Source organism: Diceros bicornis, chromosome 25, assembly GCF_020826845.1.
Source record: "Diceros bicornis minor isolate mBicDic1 chromosome 25, mDicBic1.mat.cur, whole genome shotgun sequence".
NCBI lineage: Eukaryota > Metazoa > Chordata > Mammalia > Perissodactyla > Rhinocerotidae > Diceros > Diceros bicornis.
In genome coordinates, this window is record NC_080764.1 from 15,821,278 (window position 1) to 15,841,697 (window position 20,420).

At 48.0% G+C, this 20,420-nt stretch overlaps 1 protein-coding gene across 10 annotated transcripts in view; it reads left to right on the forward strand.

Moving 5' to 3' along the window:
• LARGE1 (LARGE xylosyl- and glucuronyltransferase 1) overlaps nucleotides 1–20,420 on the forward strand; it is a 535,223-nt gene that overhangs the window by 493,301 nt on the left and 21,502 nt on the right. For all 10 annotated transcript variants that reach the window (XM_058568473.1, XM_058568475.1, XM_058568472.1 and 7 more), the window contains 2 exons: nucleotides 4,364–4,527; nucleotides 14,051–14,329. In XM_058568473.1, the coding sequence (XP_058424456.1) occupies nucleotides 4,364–4,527; nucleotides 14,051–14,329 (443 nt within the window). The remainder of the gene's footprint in view (nucleotides 1–4,363; nucleotides 4,528–14,050; nucleotides 14,330–20,420) is intronic.

The following is a 20,420-nucleotide window of genomic DNA, read 5'->3' on the forward strand; positions in this document are numbered from 1 at the left end:
TCTCCACAATACCCCGGATGGTTGGTAAACAATAATATTCCCTAGATCCTGCCCCTTAAGCACTGTGATGGACACAGGTGACCTTGGGATGTTGATGCCACTGAACCACATTATTGGTGCCATGAAGTTCATAGATGGGGGCTCCTTATCCCCCAGGACTGCGGGTATACCCACCCTGCTAGGGCAGGCCATACCTTGGTAGTCCTGGGAGCACTTTCATTGGTCACTGCTCCCTTTCTTTACATGCATTGGCTATGAGTACATCCAATGGAGGCTCCTTGAGCATACAAGATGCCTTAGATGGTCTAGGTACAAGGGCCTCAAAGAAGAATGGGATACAGCTCCTGCCTTTAGGAGCCCACTAAATGGGTACTTTTTAGCACATGGCTCTTGGAGCCATTTCCCTTGGAATGTCATTCTCCCCTCACTCAAGAGTGTGTGCCTGTGTATGTATAAGCGGGAAGAGAGACCGCCATACGCACATGCACTTCTCATGTTCTAGTCACTAATCTTCTTTCTCACATGATGAGGATAACCTTCTCCTTTGAGGCCTCATTAAAGAAAGACCCTTTTCACCACACACACATATCCCCATACTTTCCCACGCCTCTCTTTGCTGGACTGGAAGCCATGCACTCACTCCTGTCAACATATTAAAAACACAATACAGGTAATGGATTGTAATTCGTCTTTGGGTGGTGAACGTGATGTCATCTATGCAGAAATAGAAGTATAATGAGGTACACCTGAAATTTATACAATGTTAGAAACCAGTGTTACCGTAATTAAAAAAAAAAAACACAAAGCAAACACCCTAAAAACAACTCTGTTTTTACAAAGAACTTTGCAGATGTTTATTCTCTAAAGGAGAAGAATCGCTTCTGTTCTTTTGCAGTGTGGGTGAGAAAGGGAAGGAAGATCTCAGTTGGTTAAATTTCCTCCTGAGAGCCACATTCTGGTTTCCAGGCATATTTGGGTTCCCCAAGGAGAAAAATAAGGGGACTGTCACTGACACTCATGAAACAGGGGCTCATCCAGCCCCTGCCTTCCCTGCTTTCCAGCCCCTTGCCATGGCATCTCCTTCAAGTCATGTTTGAGGACAGAAAGCATCCACCTGTGTGTCTTCAGGGGCCCAGGTGTTTCCTTTTCCTAATGTGATATCTGTTGAGTCTTCTAACACGGTACTCCTCCTATGCAGAATCTCTTGGAATCCTCCTACAATCCTCTGGGGTAATTACTATTATTATCCCCATTTTACAGTTGAGGAAATTGAAGGGTTAAGTAACTCACCCAGTCACCCGAGATGGTACAGGCGGGAGTGGGATAGAACCAGGCACCTCAGTCACTGTGCTGTGTCTGCTTCTGGATGCTGAATGAGCATCTTTCCTAAAGAGGCAGCTTGGTGGTGGAGGGACACAGACCCAGGTTTGACCTCCCTGAGGGACCTCAAGATCTCAAAACTGCTTTTTCAGCTATCAAATGAAACTCCACGCCTCACCGGAGGGCTCTACAGAAAGGGAATCACGTGTGCCCAGCACCTGGTGCATCCTTGCTTGCTGTTCAGAACCTTTTCAGCCATCACAGACCCTTGAACTACAAATACAGGAGCAAATAATGGGCTTCAGAATGAGTGCCTTCCATGCATAACATTAGGAGATACAAAAGGAAAATTAGAAAGACAGGCCTGAACGTCACAGTGATGACAGCCTTCCTGTGTGCGGCACATATTTCTCATGCATGCAACACGTGAATGTCGGGCACCTGTCATGCGATAGGCACGGTGCTGGGGGCAGTGGGAAAGTGTCACAGTCTTGCCGGAGAAGTTGCCCTTAAATAATTTTAGTTCAAACTGACAAGTGCTTTAGCGGAGTTAGCAAATTGAGTGCTCTTGGAGCTCAGAGAAGAAATGGGACAGCTCTACCTGGCAGGGTTAGCAAAGGTCTCACAGAGAAGGCGGCATCTAAGCTGAATCTTGAAAGGTAAATGGAAGGTCCCCAGGTGGAGAAGAGTGGGTGAGGTGGGGGAGGGCATGCAAGAGGGAAGAACATATGCGAAGTCATGGAGGTGTGGAGGAAAGGTAGGCTTGGGGAGAAGAGAGGAGATCATTGGTGCAAGTACAGAGAAGGTGGGATCGATGAGTCAGAGAGAGAGTATATGATTGTCAGTGAGGATCTGGGTTTAATCCTGCAGGCCAGAAGGGGTCACTTGGCTCATAGGATCTTAGGTGGCATGAGAATTCCAGCATCCTGGCCTTAGAATAGTTACACTGTTGGCATAGTGGGAATCTTCAAATAGGCAACGACGTCAGATTGGGCTTGAAAAGCTAAAGAGTATCCCTGATTGTATCCTTTCTAGTAGTTAAAAATTTTAGATAGCCGAGACTGTCTCATAGCTCACTGGATCTCAGTGGTTCCCCAAGTGGCGTTTGGAAGTACGCGGGTGCATTTGGAGTTGTATGGCCGTCTGGAAGAGGCTACAAGCATTTAGTGGGCCAGGCCCAGGAGGCTAACCGCCCCGTGATATGTGGGACAGGCTCGCATAACAGAAAAGCACCCCACACAGTGTGCCAGTGACACTCTGTCAGTTGTCTGTTGCTCCAAACCCATAAAACCTAGCAGTGTACAACGAGAAGTGTTTGTTGAGGCAGCTCTGCTGATCTTGGCTGGGCTCACTCCCGTGACTGGGGCACTTGGGGCCATCCTGCTCTGCTCCAGGTGTCTCTCGTCCTCCAGCAGGCTAGCCCAGGCATTTTCTCATGGCGGTAGGAAAGGTGCAGGAAACACGCACTTCCTCTGAAGCCTAGCCTCAGGATTGGGGCAGCATTGCTTCCCCACCATTCTGTCATCCAAAGCAAGTCACAAGTCCAGCCCAGATTCAAGGGTCAGGGAAGTAAGCTCTGTCTCTTGAGTAAGCATTACCGGAAGTCACGTGATAAAGGGTAGGGATGTAGGGCAGGGTGAGGAATTGAAACAGTTAATGCAATTGTTTGCCATAGCACACATCCTGAGAAATAATGCCATAGCTTAATCTATGATGACGGTGGTCTTAACTGCTAGAAGGTTATACAGAAGTGAGTTGGTAAATTTTTTGTTGATTACTACATTGTTGGTTTGGAGATTTTAAAAATATATATACCTTCTTCTTGGAAAAATGTTCTCATACATTCAGCCGGGTTAGTAACTCTAGTCATGTAAACTTTAATCTGTATTCACCTATGTGGCATTGTGTGATGGACAAGGCTGATGTAACAGAAAAAATATTGGAACCAGCTGTGCGACCTTTGGCAGATTATTTTGTAACAATCAAGTTTACTGAAATACAATTTGCAAATGATAAATCCACCTGTTCTAAGTGTATAGTTCATTGAATTTTCACTAATGTGTGCACCCATGTCACCATCACTTGAATCATGACGTAGCACATTTCGTCCCCCAGAAAGCTGCTCTCCTGCCTCTTCCCGATCCATTCACTCGGCTACCACATATCCACTGGTCTAATTTCCATCACTGTCAAAGTTCTACGTTTTCATTGCAATTCTTCATCTATAAAACATAGTCCTGCCTGCTTGGGAGGGTTTGGGGGTTTACCCAAGACGGTTGTGTGTCGGTAGCTGTGTATCGGCAGATCTGGACACCTGTGTCTCTGCATCTGCTTACGTCAAATGCTAAGAGTCCTTAGTTCCCTGTTCACAGGTCAGCCCGTTCTTTCAGTAGTAGGCTAGGAAGGAGAAGGGTAGAGCTAGGCAAAGAACTTCTACCAGCAGATTAATGAAGTCAGACTTTCAGAGGTTAGAAAGAAGAGAAGAAGAAAGAGAAAAGAGTTGCTGCCAAGACTCTAACTGGGATGAATTTAAAGGAAAAGATTTTTCATTTGGTTTATGGGTTTGTTTTGTTTTTCTCTCCAATAGCTAGTACAGGGAGTGAAGTCTATAGCTCTAGGGGGAGAAAAGCATCAGGTCACACAAAGGTACAGCCCTATTTGGTTTGCGTACCTCTCTACTTTGATGGTTTCTGCCTGTTCTTTGAAACTGTTGTGCTAGGTCATCTAGGAAAACATTGTTTGTTTGTTTATAAGGAGTTTGTGGTTGATTATATGTTCATCAATGATCACCACCATCATTGTCAGCTCAGAGGGGGCTCATTTCTCAGATGGCAAGGGTCAGCTCAGCTGTCCTGCATTGTGCCTTTTCTGAAATTAGATTAAATTGCAGAGGAAAATGCAAACAGCGATCCCATCCTTCTGTGAGTGGCCCATAAACAACGTCCAATGGGTAACAGATTCGGGAGGGTGGGGCACGATGGGCAGGCTCCTGGGCCCCCTCAGGCCTTCCTTCTTGTTCCCACGCCCCCTTCCTACCTTTCAGCTCCAGAAGCAGCTCTCTGAGCTGGATGAGGACGACCTGTGTTATGAGTTCCGGCGAGAGCGGTTCACTGTCCACCGAACCCACCTGTACTTCTTGCACTATGAGTATGAGCCCGCCTCGGACAACACGGACGTCACCCTGGTGGCTCAGCTCTCCATGGACAGGTATGGCAGATGGCCCGCCCTCCACACAGTCCCCTCCCTGCGGCTCCTCACCTGGACACAGGCTTGGAATATTGAAGCCTGATGAGCGAGGGCTTGTCTCATCCCCTCTCTAGCCCTGAAAACCGAGGACTCGTGTCTTTTGGTGGTGGTGGTGGTGGTGGTGGTGGTTGAGGATAGAGGAAGAATTGATTCTGAAAAATAGAGCACTCCTCAAATCATCTCAAAAGAAAGAGGATCACTGGGAGACACATAGACTGGAGGCACAGTCGTCGCTGGAAAGCAATTGCTGTTCCGTTGCCTTATACATGTACTCATGCGACAACCATCCATCGAGCCTCTACCAGGCAGTTCTGACATGATCCCTGCCCTTCCGTGGCTTACAGTCTAGTGCAACCAATTCTCAACCTTGGCTGGGGACAAAGTAGATCCCCTGGGGAGCCTTTAAAACAAATTCATGTTCAGGCCCCACTGCAGACCAGTTAAGGAAGAATCTTTGTGGGCTGGAGACCTTGCCTTGTTTTAAGTTCCCAGTGTGCAGCCAAGGTTGAGAACATGGGGCTAGTAGTATAAACAACAACAAGTAATTAAGGAACATGATTATAATTGTGATAAGTGCTTTAAAGGAAATGAGATAGATAATAACAATGTCAAGTGAGGGGCCTTCTTTAGGTGGTATGGTCAGAGGAAGTCTCTCTAAAGAGGGGACATTTCTGCAGAGACCTGAAGGATGAGAAAGGAGTCAGGCATGCGAGTTGCTAAGAAAAGAATTTTCCGGGCAGATGAGACAGCAAGTGCAAAGGCTCTGTGGTGGAGAGGGCTTTGCAGATTCAAAAACCTAATAGAAGGCCACTGTGGCTGAAGCATAGCAGGGGATCGAGAGGAAAGTGGCATGAGATTAAGATTATAGAACATTAGAAACTCATAAAATATTTGGATTTTCTTCTAAGCGTGGTGAGAAGTTATTGAAGAAATTTACACAAAGTTACGTGATCTAATTTCTGTTTTTGAAGACATCTCTCTCGCTGCCAGGAGGTAAATGGATTCAAAGTCCTGAGGCCACTCACTCAGGGCTACACAATTTTTCTACACCTGGCTGTCCTATGTGCCCGCCTCCCGCCTCCGCTGACTGGCTTCCTCTTCGATTTACACATGGCCCACAGTGGCTGCCCTTGCCCCGATTTCCTTCATGTCATCCCCCGTCAGCTCCCACAATTAGGAAGGGAGTTTGTTGGGCTCATTCTGTCTCCGCACCACCTCGGAGATGCCTGTCCAGCCTTTGGATGAGATTCCATGGCATTGTTTTCAGGATTACATGAGTTAATGCCTGGAAAGTGCTGAGAACAGTACCTGGCACACTTACTAAGTGTTCAATAAATGTCACTTGTTATTAGTCATGAATGATTGACGAATGAGCAAACAAATGAAAGACACAAACTCTGACGAATGAGCAAACAAATGAAAGACACAAACTCAGACACGACAAAGTTCACATATAGCCCGTGGTCTGGCGTTCTGGTTAGGGACCGGAACCTGACATCTGGAGGCATCTGGGAGTGACTCATGCTGAGTGTGGCCTATGGAAGCAGATTCCTGGCTTTGTGAGTCCCGCCGCTTGTTAGCAAATGATTGCTGGTGGAAGTAAATGGCTTCGTTGGCTAGTGGTTTCCTGGAGATTTACAGGCCTCCAGGACTCCTGTGCAGAAGCACAGAGAACTTGCTGACCGTACCAGGTGACAGGTAAGGACAGATGGGACAGATGAGACAGAAGGGACAGCACAGAGGTCCATCCTGGCTCCATCCTTGACTTGTGTGATCTCAAGCGAGGTCTTTCCCTTCTCGTGGCTTGTTTTCTCGTCTCCAAAATTGACGTGATCACTCAGCAAATATTATGTAAGCATCTATTGCTATTGCGTGGCAGGCTCTTCTGGGGCCAGGAATATTTATAAGACCCTATTCCTGCCTTCAAGGAGTGTATAGTGTATTCAGGGCTCAGACAGCATATTAGTTTTCACTGGTTATATAACAAATTACCACAGATTCAGCAGCTTAAAAAACACATTTATTATCTTACAGTTTCATGGGTGAGGAGTCTGGATACGTGTTAGCAGGGTCCTCTGCTCAGGGTCTCAGGACTGAAATCGAGGTGTTGGCTGGAGCTGTGATCTCCTCTGGAAGTCGGCGTCCACTCCTAAGCTCGTTCAGGTTTTGGCAGAATTCAGCTCGAGGACTGAAGTGTCCGTTTCCTTGCTGGCTGTGGGCTGGGGTCCTTCTGAGCTCCTGGAAGCCACCCCCATGTCTTAGTCATGTGGCCCTCTCGTGGTATGGCAGGTTACTTGTTCAAAGCCAGCAGGAGAATCTCTCTGGTCTGTTATGTTGCGTAATCACAGGAGTAATATTCCATCATATTCCCAGGTTCTGCTCAGACTTGAGGGAGGGGGCTGTATAAGGTGTATACACGAGGAGGCAGGAGTCTTGGCCAGCTTAGAATTCTGCCTGCCACAGACAGGTAACAGGTTCTTACAGTAGAGAGATGCTATGAGAGCCCGTGGGAGGAGCCCTCATCCTGGTCTGGGCCAGAGAAAGGAAGAGAGAGGGGATGTGTCTGAGGGGAGGTGTCACCTGCGTTGAGTTGGAAGCTGAGTAGACTGACAGTTGAAGGCACGTAGAGAGAGAAGGAAGGCTCCCCAAGGTGGAGTGTGCAGCGTATTCACAGGAGGGAGAGGACAGCAGGTCCACTGGGGAACACACAGGGCTGAGTGTGCTTGGAGCTTAGGGTGCGTAGGGTGTAGGCGAAGCAGAGGAGAGCAGATGAACTTGGCCTGGTAGGCAGGGCCTGGATTACAGAGGGCCTTGGCGAAACCAGGGGAGGTGGCCATCCCTTCCAGCTCAAACCTGTCAGGCTCCCAGGGGGGCCCCATGGCCCCCACTGACCTAGCCCGGTGTCCCAGAGTCACCCCTAAACTTCTGCATCCCTTTGGCTTCTCACCCAGCTTTCGGTCTGGGTGCATGCACTCTGCTCGACCAAACAGCACAGTAAAAGTCACCAGGCCATTACAGACCTCTTTTCACATTTCTTTTTCCTTCTCCTCTATGCCATTTAAAATGAAAATAAAGTCTAATCCCCAATATTCATGCTCAGCGATGGTCTAGTTTGGTCTTCTATTCTCCAGGCAACATAAATGCACCTCAAGCCCCTCGGATGAGATACCGGAAGTTCAGATCCTATAATCTGCCCAAGTCAGTGAGTTCTAGATAATCCCAGGTTCCCATCTCTCAGAGCATCCCTGGCTGTCCTCACTGACATTCACGCCTCCTAATAATGCATCATTATCATATCAGCAAAATATTCTGAATCAAGTTTAGTAGCCAGTGGCTCCCTCCAAACTCAGGAGAAAATGAAAGAGGCAAAGAAATCGGACGTACTTTCTAATCAGAATAAAAAGTGGCCCGACAGTGAATAACTTGGTTCCTGGAGTCAGACGCTGTGGGGTCTTTGTGGTTCTGCCACAAAGTTTAACCCTTGGACAAGTCACTTAACCTCTTTAAGCCTCGGTTTCTTGGTCTGTAATCTGGGAATAATAATTACAGTGGCTCCCCACTAAGGTCATCGTAACGATCAGATGAGATCACGCGTGCCCAGGACTTAGCCCTGGCATAGATTCAAGGCTTCCTAAATGATGCTAGCACTATTGGCCAAAATCTTTACATTTGTGGTATTGCACAGAAGGGCACTAGACTTACAGACAGAGAGCTCTGGGGTCAGATCCCACCAGCTCCTTTACTCTTCAGCTAGTGATCTTGGGCAAGTCACTTAACTCCTTTGGGTATCTTTCTCCTTCTATAAAGAGGGTTAAAAATTTTTGCCTCATAGGGTCCTGGTTAGGGTTAAACAAGAGACTCTCTGTGAAAGCACTTGGCACATATTTGCTGGATCTGAGCACCCTGACCACAGTATCTGCACATGGTAGATATTTAGGAGAGGTAAGGTGATAGAGAGGAAAAAGGGAGAGAAAGACCCGGGTTCAAAGTCCAGTGGCACCGCTCACTAGCTGTGTGAACTTGGGCAAGTTATTTAGGCTTTTGGAGCCTCACTTTACTTATCTGTGAAGTGGCAATAATACTGTCAAGGTCGCAGATTGTTGTCTGGGTTTATGAAACAAAAGGCCGGAAGGTGCCCAGTGAGTAGTGGGTGTGCAACAAATATTAGTTTCTCTTACCTTAATTAATTTTTTTAACCTCTCTGCTGGCTATGAAATTTGCTATCTGGAATTTACAATTAGAAGGAAAATTTTTTTAATTATTCACAACCCAAATCTATCCTTCTGTATATACTTGTTATTAACAAAAGAATACAGGCAAAACAGCCCCTCCTTCTGTTGTCAGCTGGAAGCATCCTCCTGGCCTGGGCTGCGGGAAACCCAACAGGACCTTCCCTCACAGCCCACTTAAAAGAAAGTCTCAGCACCTGTAAGATCTGCGGCGAACGTTAACCCCAGAGGCCTTGCCTTCAAAGCACACAAATCCCCCAGCATGGCAGGCACATGATCTCCCCTAACGCATTGTGACAAGGATTGCCATCCCGACAATACCTCAGAGAACCCAAAAAATTCCACACTCTAACGAGAGATGCTTAGCAGGACATAATCAAAAATTATAAAGCGGTACCACAAGCTGGTGAAGACGGTAGAAATTCCTCCTTGCACTCGATCCTACACATCCAATTACGATGCAGCAGGCTGACTGGTGCCTGTTGGATTGATTTTTAATTGAAGAAACATTTCGAGTGTGTTTGTAAACCTTTGAGTCAGAAGTAGGCCCTACGTGAATGCCACAGCAAATTAGAAGAGCCGGCGTGCGGGCTTCTGTGCCCGGCTCCCTCTAGAATTCCGTTCAGCAAGAATGAACGTTGCTGCCGCAGCTGTGGAGCCAAAGGCCTGCTCCTCTCCCAGCCACTCAGGAGACCTCGCTCCCGTCCTAGCAGTGGATGAGAATGGCTGAAAGAGCGGAGCGGGCTGGCCAGGACAGATCCTGATTACAGCATCCTTGCTGCCTGGCCGGGAGAGGCTTTGCTCTTTCGTGTTCCTTCGACAAAGTCATGAGGTACTAAGCTGAAGTTAGTGCAGGAGGCTGATGGTCTTCTCTCTGTTTTCGGCGAGTGGAGGAAAGAAAACGTGAGCCGAGCTAACAGGGCTCCATCCTTTAGAGCCACGCCGCTCCAGCGGGCAGCACAGCTTCACCGGGAACTTATTAGAAATACAGATTCTCGGGCCCCACCCCAGGCCTACCAAACAGGAATCTCCAGAGTGGGCCCAGGCATCTGTATTGTAATAAACCTCCCGAATGATTCTGAGCATGCCCACGTTTGAAAAACAACATTCTCGAGAGTGAAAGGGAATTCTCTGTGTAACAGCCAGAGTGATCTCAGGTCACATCATTAAAACACTGATGATTTCTTATTGCATTTGGAATGGTGTTACAGCCCAGCATGGCCCTCAAGTCCCCATATGCCCTGGCACCTGCTCGCTCACCTGCATCTCTCTTTCTGCCCCTCACTTGCCCATGTTCCATCCCCACTGGTCCTGTTGCTTCTGACTTGAGCATGCTAAACTCAGTTTTATCCCAAGGACCGTTCCGTCTTCTCAGAAAGCTTTTCTCCCAGACTTTGTCAAGGCCAGATCCTTCTCCTTATCCAGGTCTCAAATGTCACCTGCTCGCAGGCCTTCCTGGGCCAGCCCTCACCCACCATTGCTTTTCATCCTGTTTCCTGTTTGGTTGCCTCTGTAGCTCTGACTTCACTCTGAATTTATCTCTGTTTGTTTATTGTCTTCTCCCCCCCGCTAGGAAGAGGCTCCAGAAGTGCAGGAACCTGGTCTGTCTTGTTCTTTCTGGGGCCCAGCACAATACCTGCCCATTGCAGATACTCCATCAATATTTGTTGGATGAGCGCACGTTTGAAAGGCAGAAATCAAACCCGAGGAGGAAATTACAGCTGTCGTAGGCTGCGTGCCTGCTGCGTATCTAGCTTTGTGCCAAACACTTTGCAGTCACGAGGTGGCAGTCACAAGGTCCCAGAGCAGCTAGAGGCAAGCCCCACCAAACAAGCACTTTTTAACGCCCCTGCTTGTGCCATGTTTGCTGATATCCCCTGGACCAAAGCAAGTCATGTGGCCAATCCAGCATCAGTGTGGGAGGGTATTACCAAAGGGTGTAGATAGAGGGAGAGGAACGATTTATAGCCATTTTTTAATCTACAAAGGTATTATTATCCTCAGTATGCGTATGTGGAAACGGAAGCTCAAAGAACCATCATCACTTGCTCAGGGATGCTAACACAGCTGGGAGTTCAAACCCAGGTCTGTCTGGCCCCAGAACCCACAGTTGCACTTCTGTACCATGCAGCCCACCTGGCTCCTGTGTACCAGATTGGAATCGGCTGCCTTGTACGGAGTGAGTGTCCCATTCCAGCAGAGGCTGAGTGGCCACCTACCTCGGCTGCTTGGGCTGACCGAGCTTCTAGAATTCCTTTCAACCCTGGTCTTTTAGGTTCTGACCCTCCATCTCCCTGCCTGCTCCCTTATATCTACACAGATCACACGAGGCTTTCTGTCTCAGTAGGACTTCCTGCCTGTTTCTAGATCTGCCAGACATCTCTCCTGAGCCTTTGCCCTCCTCTTCCCGGCGTGAAGCAATGATGGGCTCTACGGGGAAGTGGAGAAAAGCATGGGAAGGAGTCAGAACTGTGGGTCCCAGTGTTAGCCCTTCCACGCACTCATCGTGTGCTCTTGAGCAAGTCATGCCCCTCTCTAAGGCCGAGCTCTTTCATCATAAAAATGGTATAATCAGACTGAAAAATCTCTAAGACTCTTTCCAAACTGATAATTCTGTAGTTTTAGAATTAATCTTTGTCTCTTGAAACACTCTCCGTTGGCTCAGGTCCTTGCTGTGCCAGATACTTCATTCATCTTCCTACATAAGAGACCAAAGAAAGACTCGGTGCAGAGCTTTGGGTCAACAAGAGCTACACGGGAATGAACCTTCCGGAATGGGTTTGGGGAGAGACAACCAGGAGAAAGGTCAGGAGAATGGAGGATCTTTGAGGCAGACCCAAGGAAGACTGAGGAGGGGGAGGAAGGAATAGAGAGAAGCTGACACGCAGAGAAGAACAGATTCTTGTTTGGAAAACAGACAATGAGGAGAAGATACGTGAGGACATTTTTCTCAGCCTAACACCAGTGCATACTGAATAATGTTCTGGATCCTGGGTGTTGCGCTCAGACCTGGGCATGAATCCAACTCCTCCGCTTTGTAGCTCCATGGCTTGAAAGGAGTCACTTCACCTCCTTGAGCTTCCTCACCTGTAACACAGTGATGAGAATCTCAACTTTATAGAGCTACTGTGAGTGTTAAAAAGGATAACAACCAAGATGTGGCTGGCACCCTGTAAGCAGCGGATGAATGGTAGAAATTTATTATATCGTTATCACATTTTATACATTATCATCATTATGAGAAACCTCGGTTTGTCACAGTTGTTCAGGTCCTGACAGAAAGCTCGGTTTTAAGTGTGAAGAGGTTGGAGGGGTCAGGGCCAGTGGCAGGGAAACAGAGGTGGGTTGTGTCATCGTTAATTCTTGCTGGCTGAGGTTCCATGGAGCCTCTGGCCCCATTTCCTGTAAAGCCCATGAGGATGTAATGTTGTGACGTCAGCAGCACCTTTCTCCTGAGAACCTGAGGTATTTGTGTCTCTGTTCTCACTCTAAACTCTTCGCAGAGCTTGAAAGAAGGGCTGCGCCGGGGGGGCTTGCTCCGTGCTTGGAAAACTCACGACACAGAGTCAGAAACCAAGTCAGTGGGAGAATCCATGGCAGAATCTGGCCTCTCTTCACACCCAAACACCTCCTACATCCACTCCCTCCAGCAGCTCTTATATCCACATATTAGAAATTATTCTTGCCGTTTACTCCCCAAATCTCAAAGGATTTGTGCACACAGCTCTCCCTTGCAAATGCAGAGTCCTCCCACTTTGCAGACAGTGAAACAGAGGTGCAAGTGGGGTAATTCAAAATCCCAGATTCTCAGAGCCCAGCAGAGACCAGGGCCTGTAGCAGAGGCCAAACGCAAATTTCAGGGAGCTTAGGCATTGTGGAGAATGTCATGCCTCTTAAAAAACCGGCTTTGGTCCATTTGATTAGCAGGTGTTATAAAGTATGAGAAATGGAGGGCATTTTACCCCTATGAATATATTAATCCTCTGTAGTGAGAGAGGATGCAAATCTGGGCAATACCAATTCACAGAATTACTGAGAGGAAAGCCTTGCAAGTCTGTCGAGAAAGCCATTGACACAGATAGGTGTGCCCATTTTCTTTTGTTTAGAAGCATGGAAATGCATGGAATCTATTTCCTGGTAATCATCTGAATAAAGTGGGCATTCTGACCAGGAGACTGCTGATTATGTACCTCTTGCTGGGTAGGGAAAAAAAAATTGAAATAGGTTTTTGCTGTTTCTTAACCATAGGTTTTAGGTACTAGGCACTTCTAATGCCTTTGAAAAGAAAAACATCCTTATAGATTTCACTTGAAATATTTCTGCAGAGCCCACTCTGCTGGAAACACCTTTGTTTTTTCTCTGGACTCTGTTCTTTCTCCACTCTCCTTAGCTTGGTGCCTCTCAGGTAGCCTTGCAGAATTGGCTGGTGCCCTGGGGCAAGAATGGCTCTGGAAAGTGAAGACAGGTTCACACTAGGCATACTTTGTCCCCAGCATTCACACGTTTTTCCATTCCCTTTGCCAAAAACCCAGTATTATTATCCTCTCACCATCTCCAAGGCCCTGTCCAGGTACCTGTCTCCACATGTCTGGCCAAGTCCAAGAATCAAAGCTGACTGGATATCTGGAGCCTCAATTCCTTCATCAGGAAAATGGGGAAAATGACAGCTGGTGCATAGGGTTGTTGGGAGAATTCTGGAAAGTCGTCTGGTACATAGTAATGAGTGGGTAATTGTGGTTATTATTACTCTTGTTCTTACTGCTTGTGTTAATGCTCCTTGGAACTCATGGCCTCAGTCTGGCTACATCTTCTATGGCTGGTTACTGCTTTAGGAGAGTGTAGAGCTGTTGTACACCTTTGCTGAGGGAGAAGGAGAGGGATAGGAGTGTTGAGCTGGAAGGGGATTTTACATCATTTGATATGATTTTCCCCACCCCCTGTTGAAAAGAGAAGGAGTCTGAAAAGAAAAGGCTTATCATGGATATAACTCTTGATATCACTCATTCAGTTGGAAGCATATAAAGATGAGAACCAACAAGGTAAGTATTTTTATGCCCATTTTATAGATAAAGGAACTGAGATTTGGTGATTTGCCCCCATCACACAGTGATTCAAGTTTGGAGGACGGATTTGGATTCAGAACTGGTTGACCAAGTTTGGATAGAGTTAGAGGCCCCCCAGGAGGCCGGGCAGATGATAGGGTAAGATCCCTGAGGCTCACCTCCCCCGTGGCTCACCTCCCCTGTCTCCCCCAGGCTCCAGATGCTCGAGGCCATCTGCAAGCACTGGGAGGGGCCCATCAGCCTGGCCCTCTACCTGTCGGACGCCGAGGCCCAACAGTTCCTCCGCTACGCACAGGGCTCCGAGGTGCTCATGAGCCGCCACAACGTGGCCTACCACATCGTGTACAAGGAGGGCCAGTTTTACCCTGTGAACCTGCTGCGCAACGTGGCCATGAAGCATGTCGGCACGCCCTACATGTTCCTGTCTGACATCGACTTCCTGCCCATGTACGGGCTCTATGAGTACCTCAGGTGAGGACCCCTGGGGCACAGGCTGGTGCGGTGCCGGACCAGAACGGCCCCTAGGGTCATCGTCCAGTCCAACACTTTCCTCTTATAGATGGCGCAGCCGAGACCCAGTAAGGGGACGGGACCTGCCCAAGTCCACCCAGAGAGAGACCTCCTGACTGCCAGCCTTGGAGGGGCCGTTAGGCAATTCAAGGTCTTCATTTTCCTGATGAACAGACTAGAACCCCAGTTTGCGTAGTGAAACATTAGTGGCAGAGCTTGGTCTAGGAGACGCCTCTTTGGTCTCCCAGTCTAATGTTCTTTTTATAACTTCTATGAAAACATACCATCCCTCTTCCAGTTTTAGATCCGATAACCCTCATCTCACCATTCTAGAAAGTCACTGCCTATGCTGTAAAACAAACCTACATGATGGTGATGGCTGACATTTATTGAAGTGCTTGCTGAGTGCCAGGCACTGTTCTGAGTGCATGACAAGTAGGATTTCATTCCCTCCCCGCCCAGTCCCTGCCGTGGGTGCTATTATCATCTTCATTTTCCCAATGGGATGCTGTGGAAGTGAGACTATAAGCCGGTAGCCAAGGTTACACACCTAGGCAAGTGGGAGCCAGGGTCACAGCACCACCAGCCTGACTCCAGAGCAGCCATGTGCTTAGTAACATCCGAGGTTGCCTCGGTGACGCTCCAATGACCCTTCCCAAGTCTCCCCGCGTGGAGGGGCAGGCGTCCAGTGGCAGGAGAGAGCAGTCCGCTCATGAAAGACTTATTAGATGGCTGTGTGGGGAGTGGCATTTATGATGGGATAATAAATAATCTCAACGGAAAGGGACTTCCGAATTCATATAGCCCGAAAGTGCCCATGTGAGAAAACTAGTCACAAGGTGTAAGTGATCAAACACTTTAAAAATCCTTTATTACTGTCACTTGTCAGCATGAATTGTCTCTGCTACCGAGTGAGTGCTTGCCTGGATCCAGGTACCATGAGAGGTGGTTTGCACATATTAATTATCCTGCTTGATCCACACGTCAAGCTCAAAAGGTGGGCATGGTTAACCGTGGGGAACGGTTAGGCTCAGGGAAGCCAAGTCACCCGCCCGAGTCCACAGAGCTTGCTCCAGGATTTGAACCAGTGTCTGTTGGTCTCCTAGTCTGCAGGCCACCCTGCCGCATGCTTGTCTGCCTGCTCTGGGGTTTCTGCCTTTCCCAGATGAGCCAGAATATGATTTCTTTCTCTCTTGCCCTCCCTCCTTCCTTTTGTGTATATGTGAGAGTGTGCATGTCTGTCTGTCTATCTGTCTCTCTGTCTCTGTCTTTCTCTTAGTATCTCTGTCACTCTTTTTTTTTTTTTTAATTTTATTTATTTATTTTTTTCCCCCAAAGCCCCAGTAGATAGTTGTATGTCACAGCTGCACATCCTAGTTGCTGTATGTGGGACGCGGCCTCAGCATGGCCAGAGAAGCGGTGCGTTGGTGCATGCCCGGGATCCGAGCCCGGGCCGCCAGCAGCGGAGCGCGTGCACTTAACCGCTAAGCCACGGGGCCGGCTCCTCTGTCACTCTTAAAACAGCTTCCAAAAGAGTTTAAACCTCTTGTACTGAAGTCAGAGCATAGTGTGATATGCGTGCCCTCCCTTCTCTGCTCTCTCTGGGCAAGGCAGCTGTGTTCTCCATCCACGTTCTGAATCGGGTTTCCTTCCAGGGTTCTCCTGGGTGTTCGTAGCATCGATCCCTCCCCTGTGAGCGGGAGGAGCCCCCCCAGCCAATCTCTTGAGAACAGCAGAGTGGGCAACCCCAGGGCAGCATATCCTTGGTCAGGGAGGGTGGGAGGCATCTTCCCAAGGATCATCCACTGTGGTACAAAGCACTGAGAACCCCATCTCCTGACCCCACAGGGTTCCAGGATCGGATCTGTCTCCCAGCTCCCACTCCAGCTGGGCCTCGGAATACCAGTGTGTGTGGTGAGGGCGCCCCCGTGTGGCCAGACAGGGCGTTCAGCCCAAAGCCTGTAGATTGTGAAACCTCATCAGCTTGCAGGATGGCAGGCTCTGGGCGTCAGGCAGGGCTCCCAAAGGAACAGATGGTGGGGGTGAGGGCCGCCCTCAACCAAGAAGAGAGAGGCTTCAGGATTGGGCCATAGCACGTCGTCCACCCTTCTGGGGCTCATCCACTGGAACACCTGAGGGGCCTTCTCTCTGACCAGTTAAGTGAACTGACCCCATCTTGAAAGTCTGTGGTCTCTACTCTCCCCATCCAAGCAGTATTTTATTATTTTACCTCTTGGTCATGGTGTTTTGAAAAACATTACACATGAACAGACTGTTTTTATGTACTCTTCCTATGTTTTATTGATCAAAGACACCATTAATTGCTCCTGAAGCCCTTACTCCACATGAGGTACCCCGTGTTGCCCAGTAATTAATATTGTCTTAACGCAGAGTCACCTGAGGTTTTAGTGGGCTGTAGCCAGCTCATCACAGGAAGGTGTGTGGTTCCTCTCGGGGGTTTTGAAATATTATAAATTGCTCCTAAAACTCCACTACTTTATTCACAGGCCTTATGGCATTCCAGAGACCCTGAGTTGAGAATAAATGATCTTGTCCAGGCCTCTTTTAGTACACATGTGGAAACCGAGACCAGAAAAGTCAAGTGGCTTGCCCATCTAGAGTGAAAAGTTACTGTGACTTTCCTAATTTTTCTTCTCCATCCACAATATCCATTTATCTTTTCATTCATTTAGTGGGTAAACATTTATAAGGCACCTACTGTGTGCTCCCATATCTGTGAACCACACAGATGTGATCTATGAATCCCAGAGCTTATAGACCAGGGGGAACAACAGTTAGTTAAAGATGCAAGTTCAATAAAGTTATTTAGGTACTGTGATGGGGGTGTCCAGATGGTATTAACCTAATCTGGGGGTGGAAGGAGCTTAGGAAAGCATATCCTGAAGAAGTTAGATCTAAACAGAGGCCTGAAGGCTGGGTTGAGTTAGCCAGTAGAGGTGGTGGTGTTCCAGGTAGAGAGAGAGATCCGTTCCAGAGATGCAGGGTGGCTGGAGGCTTGCTGGGGAGAACAGAAAGAGATGATGTGGCCAGAAATGTAAGCCAGGGTGGGTCCCACAGGTCTTCTCACAAAACATGCTCAGGAGTCTGGACTTGATAAGGGAGGGGGACAAGGGAAAATCACGGAGAGAATGGTGTGATTAGATGTGCATTTAAGGAAGATCATTCTAGTTGCATCACAGAAGGATCACGTCAGTAGGACCAGAGGAAGGGGTTAAGTTAGGGGACTGTTGCACTAATCCAGGTGAGAGATGATGGATGCCCCGGGATCTGAAGTAGCAGTGGAGACAGATAGATAGGCAGGCGAGAAAGTCTGCAGCTGAAATCAATAACTGTCTGCAGAGGTGTCTGGACTTTGAAAGGGGAGACAGGGAAGCTCTTTCAGATGCTGCCACCTGAGACTTCCTTTGCAAAGCCTGTGCCCAGGAGTCCTGCCTGCTTTGGCCCGTTTCTCATGCTGGCGTCCTCTTGGTCTGCTGTGCCCATGTCCTTCCTGGACTGAGCAGGATATCATGGCATTGGCTTTGAAAGTTATGGTGGACAGGGCACTGGCTGAGACCCAGGAATCCTCGTTCCCGCTCGCGCTCTTTGCCGTAGCAAACTGTGTGACTTCCAACAATTCTATTTTTTTTTCCTCACTGTAAAATGAAGAAATGGACTTACCAGGACCTTGGCCTCAAGGAGCCAAGAATGCTGAGTATGATTCACTAGGGAAACCACAGCCCGCGTCTCAGTCGCTCCAATTGTGGAATTATTGCTCTGGGGTGTGGGGAGGGGGGTCAGGTCTAAGGTCTTCACATTTTCAAAAGGAGCTGGAAATCGGGACAACTAATTTTTTTTTAAAAAACTTAAATGCTGTTGAGCCAAACACGTCTTCAGGCTGCGTAGAACCTGTCACCCCACCTCCAGACCATGCTTGTGACCTCTGACCTAGATAATTCCTAGGCAGCAGAATTTTGAGAACTGGTAAGGGATATGATTCAGAAGCCGCAAATAAGCACGCACTGTCTTTTTCGTATGAAGATAACCATATTGACTTGCCGTTGGCTTAAGGAACATTTTGCCAGTGAGTGGGATGAGTTTGTTTCTGATCACACACTAGAAGCAGATGTGTTTCCCTGATTTGGGATGAGGTTGGGGTACTGTTTGTCACGGTAGCTGTGCACCCCAACAAGGCCAGCGGACCCTCCTAGAGACTGACTTCTTCAGCATGGCTGTCCAACAACATGCTCTACCCAAGCTTTGTTATAAAATATTAATATTAAAAACAATGATAGTTGCAATGATGATAGTTACGATTTATTGAGCCCCTACTGTGTGCCAGCACCCCTGCCAGCTGCTTTGTTTATATTGCCTCTGTTCATCAAACTTCTCCGTGAAATAAGTGCCACTACAGGTGACCAAACTGAGGCCCCAGGGAGGTTCAATGTCAGTGTCAGATGAGGAATAGTCTCTCGCTAATGGAAGAAGCCAGATCACTCTACACCCCAGGATACGGGAGCAGGCTGATGGCACCCCCAAACACTTACTCATATCACCCTTTTTGGGGGGCCTACTTGGTTACCCAAAAAAGTTCAGCAGCATAGCTCCCTGAGCAGTTGCTTAGCAACCAGCTAAGATTACAGCAAAAACAAACAGATCAATTGGAAAATAATGAAATCAGTTATATGCATGGACATAGCTGCAGAGTTGCACTAAAATCTCTCTCCCACCCCTTCACCTGTTTCTTCTAAAGAGCTTCAAGAAGTGCAGCTTTCACTCTTGATTTGAGAAATGTCAAGTGGAATTCAGTAGGGCATGGCAGAAGTCTCGCAGACCTGCCTTTGAATCCCAGTTCCGCCACGCTTATCAAGTATGTGACTTGGGGCAGCTTACTTAGTCTCCCCAACGCTCGGTTTCCTCAGTTCACAAAGGGGTAAATAGTAGCCTCTTGTGGGGGTATAGTAGGTGTTCAACAGGAGTTAATCTTCTGGCCTTTGGCCTATTCACAGCACTCAGAATTGAACTTTGCTGGCCCCCACCCATAACTGCTACCACTGCAAACTCTGCCACCTTTGGTACTTCATAGGGGTAACTTGATAGAACCATCTCAGTTTTTTTTCCATATGAAATGAGAAACTATATACTCCTATTCATTCATTCAAGAAGATATTTAGTGAGCACCTGCTGTGTGCAAGGCTGTGTGCTGCACTGTGACCGTGCAGTCCCTGGAGTCATTCCCACCCTGCATTTCAACGCTGAGTACTCCTTACTCAGCATTTACTTGACCTTGGGAAGGATACTTAACTTCTGTTTCTTCATCTGTGAAATGGGATCATATTACTTCTTCCCTCGTAAGATCTTGGGAAGATTAAATGCAATGGGATTTGAGAAGCACCCAGCACAATGCCTGGAACACTCCACATTCCACGAATATACATGACCTGTCTGCTGTGGCCAGGCACTGTTCTAGGCACTGGGCTCTCACAGTGAACAGCACAGGCCAGGTTCTTGCCCTCGTGGGGTTTACATTCTACAGGGCACTCCAGCTGTCAGAGCTGCTGCTGTTCTTGTTATCAATACAGATACAGAAAGAAAAGATACAGGAGCTCAAAGCAGATGACCCAATGTGGGTGGACAGAGAAGGCCTCGAAAAAGAGGTGATAGTAGAGTTTAGACTTGAAGGACTAATGCATATAAAGGTATGAAATATCATGGCATGTTCGAGGAAGGTTCCAGAAGGCAGAGGGATCCAAGGTGGGAGGCCTAGGCAGCTCCCCTCAGCTGGGACTTTCCTGGTCCATGAGCCTGGGGCAGGTTCTCACCTCTTTCACTAACCCTCCAGAATCCTCATCTGTGTTCAATGCCTGAGGCTCAAAACATCCCTGCTTTGTTTTGCAAACGTTGCCTTTGCTTTCTGGGGACAAACGTGCCACCCTAGGCAGAGACTACTATTCTGACCGTGTACAGGGATGACAAATTTCAGTTTTGTTCTGTTCTCTCCAGGATGGCGTCTAACCACCCACCCCCATCCCATTTCCCCTGGCACCTAATG